The sequence below is a fragment of the Myotis myotis genome, unplaced genomic scaffold, assembly GCF_014108235.1.
Source record: "Myotis myotis isolate mMyoMyo1 unplaced genomic scaffold, mMyoMyo1.p scaffold_m19_p_10, whole genome shotgun sequence".
Lineage (NCBI taxonomy): Eukaryota > Metazoa > Chordata > Mammalia > Chiroptera > Vespertilionidae > Myotis > Myotis myotis.
In genome coordinates this window covers 41,988,542-41,998,672 of record NW_023416314.1, presented here as the reverse complement: position 1 = coordinate 41,998,672, position 10,131 = coordinate 41,988,542, and the positions used below count along the sequence as shown (strand labels likewise).

General features: G+C 40.2%; 3 protein-coding genes across 3 annotated transcripts in view; all 3 read left to right on the top strand.

Moving 5' to 3' along the window:
* The window catches only part of LOC118664300 (olfactory receptor 51I2-like), a 2,505-nt gene extending 902 nt beyond the window's left edge, over positions 1 to 1,603 (top strand). The window contains exon 2 of the mRNA XM_036324275.1: positions 1,498 to 1,603. Coding sequence (XP_036180168.1) covers positions 1,498 to 1,603 — 106 coding nt within the window. The remainder of the gene's footprint in view (positions 1 to 1,497) is intronic.
* Positions 1,604 to 1,948: 345 nt separating this feature from the next.
* Positions 1,949 to 2,911, top strand: LOC118662879 (olfactory receptor 51I2-like). The gene has a single exon (XM_036321872.1). It carries the CDS (start codon positions 1,949 to 1,951, stop codon positions 2,909 to 2,911), a length of 963 nt encoding a protein of 320 aa, XP_036177765.1.
* A 5,318-nt stretch (positions 2,912 to 8,229) lies between these two features.
* Positions 8,230 to 9,177, top strand: LOC118662872 (olfactory receptor 51I2-like). Its single transcript, XM_036321860.1, has one exon. It carries the CDS (start codon positions 8,230 to 8,232, stop codon positions 9,175 to 9,177), a length of 948 nt encoding a protein of 315 aa, XP_036177753.1.
* The last annotated feature ends 954 nt before the right edge of the window (positions 9,178 to 10,131 follow it).

Genomic DNA, 10,131 nt, shown 5'->3' with positions numbered 1-10,131 from the left:
GTCTTTACTATATACAAACAAACATAGTATAAATTATGAACACACATATGCATCTAAGAGATGCTGTACTATGGGTTAGGATGGAAGGGAACTAGATTAAAGAGTAGGGAGTTTTCATTCAGCTCTTCATTTTCTTGTTCATTCATTGATAGTAACTGAAAAAAAAAGAGGACAGAAATTATGAAATCATCAAAATGAAAAAAAATGAGATTTAATGAGGTTTCTGAAGAAATGTGATTTGGATTAGTAAAAATAATTGGTAAAAATGAGAAGATGAATAGCACGATGACTGGCTCTGTAGGACGAACTCAAAAGCTCACTATGACGGAGGGGTAAACAGGAGATTTTTAGATAAAAGGAAGGGTTTATTTGAAGGGCCTCAAGTCATGTCACCATGGAACATGAGAAGAGAACAAGCTCATTCAGATCATCTGGTCCAACCAGCTCCACACTTACAAATCTCCAGCATCTAGTACTGTCCATGGCCAATACAGGCAGTAGAAGACTTCAAAGTGATTAAGCCAAATAGGCCTTAATTCTGATTTTGAATTTTCAAACAAACAACCAAAATGAGAAGTCTAATATCTGGAACATAAGAGATATTCAATGATTGATAAATTAATAAATGTATTTGCCCAGCATCAAACACTAAAATTAGAACAGACCCCAAATGCTAACATTTGGTCCTTGGCCCTGAAGCTGTGGCCCTCCAGCTAGAGCAGATGTCAGTGCTGAGTGATTTACAGGGATGCACACTCAAGGGCAAATCAAGGCCTCAATTGAGTGTGGGAAGGGGCTGAACAAAGCGTTTGCAGGTATTGTAAAGGTTGTGGGGAATGCTACATAAATGAGTGAGGGGTGATTCCTAAAAAGTAATGTGTAGCCTGCGTTACACTGGCATCCAGTAACCCTGGCTGATATTCTCTGGGCAAGGCATATTTAGACAGCATATTTTTTAAGTTTGTATTTATTGATTTGAGAAAGAGAGAGCCACTTTGAGAAGGGGGTGGGGGAACAGTGATTTGCTGTTTCACGTATTTATGCACTAATTGGTTGGTATTTCTATGAGTCCTTACAGGGAATCAAACCATGGTGTATCAGAATGATGCTCTAACCAACTGAGCTACCCAGCTAGGGCTGAACCCATATATTTAAGTGTCCTCAGTGACCTGGGGAAAATCAACTGTCTCTTCATTTACCAAAACTTACCTAGTACTTATTCTCATTTTCATCCTGGGACTTTATCATTACTGGGACTTGATTAAAAGAGAATGTCCAGGGTTTGTACTCATCCCCTCAAACACAAAAAGATCTGAAGTTCTAATAAACTGGTCCAAGGGAAAGCTCTCACCCTGTGATGGGCTACATAATTTCTCTCCTTCCACATTAGCTAAAATATTTCCCTTCTCTATCAGCAAGGTAATTGTAAGACAACAATGAAAAGCTATGTGAAAGCACTTAGAAATACTGCAAAATGCAGCATTAATAAAATAACAGTAATGACCAAGACAAAGACTATGACGATGATGATGATGATGATGATGATGATGATGATGGTGTTGATGATCATTTAGAAAGTACTATATACATTAAAGTATATTAATAAACATCACTTTATTTATTGAAGACTCTGCATGGTAAGGTGTAAACCTTACACTTAGAAACAACTAAAATCTAAATCCATTTCAGTCATTCATTTTCTGGTAATCATGAAGAAGTTAAACTATACCCTACATTCTGTATTTGTTTTGAAGACATATTCGCTAATGTATCAATGTTCTTAGAACTACTCATAATGCAAAGTAAGAACTGAGAAATAGTAAATAATTAATTTAAAAGCCTATACAGTATAAATAAATGTTTTCCTGACAAATGCCCTGTCAGTGTCTTTTCTCTGCCCAGATTGAGGAGGTCACATCTTTCTGGAGACCTCTTCTGCTTTCCAAGGATGCTCTCTTCCCATTCCGATATCAACATCTCCTTCTTCCAGCCAGCTTCCTTCCTGATGATTGGCATCCCAGGGCTGGAGGCCGCTCATGGCTGGATCTCCATTCCCTTCTCCTGCATGTACACTGCAGCCCTCACTGGAAACTGCCTCATCCTCCTGGCTGTGAGGAGGACTCCTAGCCTGCACCAGCCCATGTACTACTTCCTGTCCATGCTGGCCCTCACTGATGTGGGTCTCACCTTGTCCACAATGCCCACCACCCTGGCTGTGCTCTGGTTTGACCATCGTCTCATCGCCTTCAATGTCTGCCTGGTGCAGATGTTCTTCCTCCACTCCTTCTCTGTGGTGGAGTCCTCGGTGCTCCTGGCCATGTCATTTGACCGCTTTGTGGCCATCTCCAACCCCCTGCGCTATGCAGCTGTCCTCACAAACAACGTCATCATCAGAATTGGACTGGCCATTGTGGCCCGTGCTATGCTATCTCTCTTCCCAGTGCCATTCCTGCTTAAACGTTTGAACTTCTGCCCTAACAAGATCCTCTTATCCCACTCATTCTGTTTTCATCCTGATGTAATGAGAAGAGCCTGTGCTGATATCACCATCAACATCTGCTATGGACTTTATGTGGTTGTGTCCACTGGGGGCATAGACTCCCTGCTCATCATCCTGTCCTACTCTCTCATCTTGCGCACAGTCCTTGGGCTGGCCTCTCCCCAGGAGCGCATCCGGGCCCTCAACACCTGTGTCTCACACATCCTTGCTGTCTTTGTCTTCTTCATCCCAGTCATCACCATGTCCATGATCCATCGTTTTGGAAGGCACCTGCCTCAAATTGTGCATGCTCTTATTGCCTATGTGTACCTGGTAGTGCCCCCTGTACTTAACCCCATCATCTACAGTGTGAAATCCAAGCCCATCAGGGAGGCCATGCTCAGAGTGCTGAGGGAGAAAGGGCAAGGCTGATGAAACCAGGAATCAGCCACGGAGCCTGAGGAAAACATGGCCAGTCAGTCATATCTTACGTCCAGAAAGCCCTTGTTTTGAGCCTTGACCCAGATACATAATCAGGAGTATGGCAGGCAAATGGAAACCTTTAGACTGACGGGTGAAGAACAGTCTTCTTTTCTTCACTCATTAATTTCAGCTATTTTATTCAGTGTTTACTTGTGTAAGAATCTATGCTCATTATTAGATATATTAAAATGAACTGTGCATGATCTCTCTTCTTCCTCATATTTGGCTTATATGAGGATAGAGGTTTGTAAATACACAACTAAAACCACATGTAATAGTGCTCGATAGGTATACACTAAGTGCTGGAGGAACCTCAAAGGGGGTTTACTGCTTTGCTTAGAGGAAAACAGAAAGGAATCAGGTAGGAAGGAGGTGAAATGTAAGGAGGAGTAAGTCAGGCAGAAAAGGTGGGCAAGGGGAAGGCATACCTAATAAAGGGAAACAATTTAAAAGAAAAACACCAAGAAGAAGTATTCTATTATTTGGTTTGCTTGCATAAAGGTGAGTAGGCTTATGTGACTCAGAATTTGTTAGTCTTGGAGAAAGAACAGGAAATGAGCTAAGGAAAATGGGAGGGGTGAGATTTTTTGAATCTTTCAGAACTCATTGAAATATTTGTCCTTTGTTCTTTGTTTAAAAGTCAGCCATGGTCTGCACAGTATGGCTCAGTGGTTGCATGGCAACCTATGAACCAGAAAGTCATGGTTGAAGCCCCAGTTGGGGTTGTGGAGGAGGCAGCCAATCAATGATCCTCACTCATCATTGATTTCTCTCTCCCTCTCTCTCTCTCTCTCCTGCTCTGAAATCAACAAAAATATATATAAATAATAATAATAAAAGTCAGCCATGGAAAGGCTATCAAATTGTAAAATGTTGCACCACCTTAACTTCGTTTATTATTTTGAAAAGGGGAAAGTGGAGGAGAAAAAGAGTGCAAAGAAAATGTTTTGGAAGTTCTTGTAAGAGTCTAAAAAGAAGAGAATGGAAGCTAAAATTATCATTGTCACAAGTAATTAAAAAAATGTAGATTTTTTAAATTATATCGCTGATTTCCTTATAACTCTCCTTGGCAACACACATAGCCCACATATTCCCATTGCTCAGAAAAATATAAGCACAGAGCCTCCTTTGTGACTTGTAGCTCAGACATCCCTGGGGAGTAGCAGCTCACTAAGGCATCCAGCCAGTGCTATAAAGGTAACATCTTAGTTGCAGAATTTTCTTGGGCTCCTTCAGAATGTGGACAGGCAGAGAGGGGTGCAACAACGAGCAGGGTGAGTAACTGGAGGCCCAGGCACAATCTCATCTATATTATTTAGAAGAGTGGGGTCCAGGTTAGTGAGTCTAACATCCCCTCTCTGTCAGCTGCTGCCAGGTGCAGGATGGGATGGGGGATGAGCAGATGAAAGAAGCTGGAAGAAAAATAAGGAGGTCTACTTAGGGCCATGGATGTCAGGTTTATGGCCCCAGAAAAGGGAATAGGAAGTGAAGAAGGCTACTCTCCTGAAGCACAGAGATTTCTCAAGTCAGATAATTATCAGAAACCCAGACTCTGTGTCCAAGCAAATTACTACCCCTTTGTTTCTCTAATTGGGGCCACAGTATGAGGGTATTTTAAGATCCCATCCAACATAACATCCTGCCGGTGGCCTGAATGCTTGGTGTCTCAACTCTCACTATGAGATTGTCCTTTAATTCTTCCAATTAAGAAGAGCCTTTTAGAAAAGTATTTGGCTTATATGTATATTAAAAACAATTACCACCATAGCAACAGATTACACCTCTGTCATATCACATATTTACCATTTCCTTTTTGTGTGGAAAAAGAAAGAAAAGTATTTGGTTTGTGGTAAAGAGAGCATGGTGGATTCAACCTTTTGTTTCTAGGCAACTTGTCTTTCCCAGACACCCAGTCACAAGGTAACAGAATCTTAGAGTGGTAGAACAGAAATGATTTTATCCTGGAGGGAAAGCTATAATTTTTAAATATCTTTGACCTTTTATTGTCCTGGAGATAATAATATAAGGCCAAACTTAATCTGATTTCCAGGTTTAAGTGATTGCTTTGTTATTTCACAGGAATCAGAAAACATGGCAATCCAATTGTGCTACCAAAACGGGCATTTTAGTAAAAACAGAGACCAAAACAACAACAAAAAAAAACCCTGTCCTTTCACCATACATAATCCCTTAACAATGCCACCCCTCATAACACTGTAATAGTCACAAAACATAAAAAGGAAAGAGCCATCATCTGGATACCAGGGAAAAATTAGCTTGATTGTATAAGGGTTGTCCCTCATTTGGGGCAACTTGTCTTAAATTGTAGTTTATAATTTTACTCTTGTGAGCTCTAAGGTTCTTTTAATATTCAGCTTAATTTAGCATTTGGATCCTTCCAACACAGCCAAGAGCAATAGATCACACAAATATCCAATGGTTAATTGGACCTACAGACCAACTAGACAAGTTCTAACCTAAGGGATTGAGGATATGTGAATTACTCAATAATAGATAAATCAATACAGAATAAAAGAAAAAGAATTGTGATACTCATCCCAGGTAAAAATTAATCCTCATATTTCTGCAAGTTATGTAGAGAGGGCAGAATTCACCTGCTATTCTGATTTAAACTGCCAATAACAGGGAGTATTTCCTGGATTGGTCCTATGGAAACCCTAGTAAAATTGGATAAAAATAGCCCTAACCGGTTTCGCTCAGTGGATAGAGCGTTGGCCTGGGGACTGCAAGGTCCCAGGTTCGATTCAGGTCAAGGGCATGTACCTTGGTTGCAGGCACATCCCCAGTAGGGGGTGTGCAGGAGGCAGCTGGTCGATGTTTCTCTTTCATTGATGTTTCTAACTCTCTCCCTTCCTCTCCCTTCCTCTCTGTAAAAAATCAATAACATATATTTTTTTAAAAAATAAATATAAATTGTATTAATCTGAAGGAGCCACTGGTCTTTATTATATACAAACTATATATACAAACTAATTGTGAATAAACATATACATCTAAGAGATGCTGTATTAAGGGTTGGGATGAAAGGGAACTAAATTAAAGAGTAACGAGTTTTCATTCAGTTCTTAGTTTCCTTGTTCACTCATTCATAGTAACTGAAAAAAAAGAGAACAGAAATTTTGAAATCATCAAAATGAAAAAAAAAATGAGATTGAATGAGGTTTCTGAAGAAATGTGATTTGAATTAGTAAAATAAATAGTAAAAATTAGGAGATAATTATCACAATGCTTGGCTCTGCAGGAAGAACTCAAAAGCTCACTATGACAGAGGGGCAAACTGAAGATTTTTCAAAAAATAGGAAGGGGTTTTATTTGGAGGACCCCAAATCATGTCACCATGGCACATGAGAAGAGAACAAGCTCATTCAGATCATCTGGTCCAACCAGCTCCACACTTTACAAATATCCAGCATCTAGTACCGTCCATGGCCAATACAAGCAGTATAAGACTTCACAGTGGTTAAGCCAAATAGACCTGAATTTAAATTTTGAATTTTCAAACAAAAAAAAATAAGAAATCTAATATCTGGAACATAAGAGATATGTAATGACTTATAACTCCATAAATGTTTACTGTTTGCTCAGCAACAAACACTAAAATTAGAACAGACCCCACTGAACACTATAGGTGCCTACATTTATGTCTTTGATTCGTGTTTTCAGTTGGTATCTATAGAAATGCTAACGTTTGGTCCTTGGCCCTGAAGCTGTGGCCCTCCAGCTAGAGCAGATGTCAGTACTGAGTATTTACAGGGATGCACATTCAAGGGCAAGTCAAGGCTTCAAGATGGGTGTGGGAAGGGGCTGAACAAAGCATTTGGCTGGTATTGTAAAGGTTGTGGGGAATGCTAAATAAATGGAATGATGAGTTGATTCCTAAAAAAGCAATGTGTAGCCTGGGTTACACTGGCATCCAGTGACCCTGGCTGATATTCTCTGGGCAACGCATATTTAGAATCCATATTTTTAAATTTTTATTATTGACTTGAGAGAGGGAGAGAAAGTGAAAGAGGGAAACACTGATTTGTTGTTTCACTTTTTTATTCACTCATTGATTGTTTCTTCTATGTGCCCTGACAGGTGATCAAGCCTTGGCATATTGGGATGATGCTCTAACCAACTGAGCTACCCAACTAGACTGAACCCATATATTTAAGTGTCCTCAGTGACCTGGGGAAAATCAACTGTCTCTTCATTTACCAAAACTTACTTAGTACTTATTCTCATTTTCATCCTGGGACTTTATCATTACTGGGACTTGACTAAAAGAGAATGTCCTAGGATTTGTACTCAGACTCCTGAAACACAAAAAGATCTGAAGTTCTAATAAACTGGTCCAAGGGAAAGCTCTCACCCTATGGTGGGCTACATAATTTCTCTCCTTCCACATTAGCTAAAATATTTCCCTTCTCTATCAGCAAGGCAATTGTAAGACAACAATGAGAAAACTATTTGAAAGCACTTAGAAATACTGCAAAATGCAGCATTAATAAAATAACAGTAACGACCAAGACAAAGACTATGACGACGATGATGATGATGGTGTTGATGTTCATTTAGAGCAGCGGTTCTCAACCTGTGAGTCGTGACCCCTTGGGGGTTGAACGACCCTTTCACAGGGGTCCCCTAAGACCATCGGAAAAAACATATATAATTACATATTGTTTTTGTGATTAATCACTATGCTTTAATTAAGTTCAATTTGTAACAATGAAAATACATCCTGCATATCAGATATTTACATTATGATTCATAACAGTAGCAAAATTACAGTTGTGAAATAGCAATGAAAATAATTTTATGGTTGGGGGTCACCACAACATGAAGAACTGTATTAGGAAGATTGAGAACCAACAATTTAGAGAGTATTATATATATATTAAAGTATATTAATAAACATCACTTTATTTATTGAAGACTCTGCATGGTAAGGTGAAAATAGCATAGAACTTACATTTAGAAACAACTAAATTCTAAATCCATTTCAGTCACTTATTTTCTGGTAATCATGAAGAAGTTAAACGATCCCCTACATTCTGTATTTGTTTTGAGGACATACTCGCTAAGTATGAATATTCTTAGAACTACTCATAACACAAAATAAGAACTGAGAAATGGGAAATAATTCATTTGAAAACCTATACAGCATAAACAAATGTTTTCCTGACAGGTGCCCTGTTGATGTCTTTTCTCTGCCCAGATTGAAGAGGTCACATCTTTCTGGAGACCTCTTCTGCCTTCCAACAATGCTCTCTTCCCAATCCTATGTCAACATCTCCTTCTTCCAGCCAGCTTCCTTCCTGATGATTGGCATCCCAGGGCTGGAGGCCGCTCATGGCTGGATCTCCATTCCCTTCTCCTGCATGTACACTGCAGCCCTCACTGGAAACTGCCTCATCCTCCTGGCTGTGAGGAAGACTCCCAGCCTGCACCAGCCCATGTACTACTTCCTGTCCATGCTGGCCCTCACTGATGTGGGTCTCACCTTGTCCACAATGCCCACCACCCTGGCTGTGCTCTGGTTTGACCATCGTCTCATCACCTTCAATGCCTGCCTGGTGCAGATGTTCTTCCTCCACTCCTTCTCTGTGGTGGAGTCCTCGGTGCTCCTGGCCATGTCATTTGACCGCTTTGTGGCCATCTCCAACCCCCTGCGCTATGCAGCTGTCCTCACAAACAACGTCATCATCAGAATTGGACAGGCCATTGTGGCCCGTGCTACGCTATCTCTCTTCCCAGTGCCATTCCTGCTTAAACGTTTGAATTTCTGCCCTAACAAGATCCTCTTATCCCACTCATTCTGTTTTCATCCTGATATAATGAGAAGAGCCTGTGCTGATATCACCATCAACATCGGCTATGGACTTTATGTGGTTGTGTCCACTGGGGGCATAGATTCCCTGCTCATCATCCTGTCCTACTCTCTCATCCTGTGCACAGTCCTTGGGCTGGCCTCTCCCCGGGAGCGCATCCGGGCCCTCAACACCTGTGTCTCACACATCCTTGCTGTCTTTGTCTTCTTCATCCCAGGCATCACCATGTCCATGATCCATCGTTTTGGAAGGCACCTGCCTCACATTGTACATGCCCTGGTTGCCTATGTGTACCTGATGGTGCCCCCTGTGCTCAACCCCATCATCTACAGTGTGAAATCCAAGCCCATCAGGGAGGCCATGCTCAGAGTGCTCAGGTGAAAGGGCCAAGGCTGATGAAACTATAAAATACAACAGGGTTGGGTACCATAAAAGACACTTGCTATAGCCTTACAGAAACCTGCTACCCTTGGCGAGCACTGAAAGTTCCTAGTTTATGCTAATACAGTGGGAAGACAATCAGGCTTCTTCCTATTACAATTTTATGTTCACCATTTGTTTTGTACTGGAAGCAGTGCTAAGACTAAAATGAGAAATATATAAAATGTGGTCTTCTCCAGAAACTCACAATTTTGTGCCAGGATAAAGGCATGTATATACACAACTAGAATACAGATTTTATAAGTATCATAATAAAGTTCTTTGCAAGAAATTACTAAAGACTGCAAATTACCAGATCTTGCCTAGAAAGATTGGACAAACCTCTACAAGGAAGAGGATGCTTTTCATTTCATCTTGGAAAAAAATCTAGGATGGTGTGTTTTTTCCCTAGGCAACATAGGCATTGAGTAAAAAAGAGAAAAACCTATGGGGGTGGGGGGGAATGAGAAATGTAAAAAAAGTCTCAATATTTTGAAAAAGTACATGTGTTTGTGGAAAGATGAGCATTTCTGCACTTTTTTACATCTCTACCACATCTCTAATAGCTTAACCATTATGACTGCGGCATAGGGTTTAAAGAGGGAGTGGTAGGGGATAAAGTCAGAAAGGTAGATTTAAAAGACTGCACATACTATACTAAGTAATTTGGTTTGTATCCAATACATACAAATTATTTATTAATTTTTTTTACTATAAAATAACTTAGAAATATGAATTGCAGATTGCAACTTAAAACACAATCAGTTTTATCTGGTCTCAGCATCTCACCAGACACCATTTACTCTGCCTACAACATTCTCATCACCTCACTCTGCATCACATTTCTAGCTACCTTCTTCATTTTTCAAGTATCAGCCTAATTTCTCGGAAAATCTTGTCTAATTAATTCTCTTT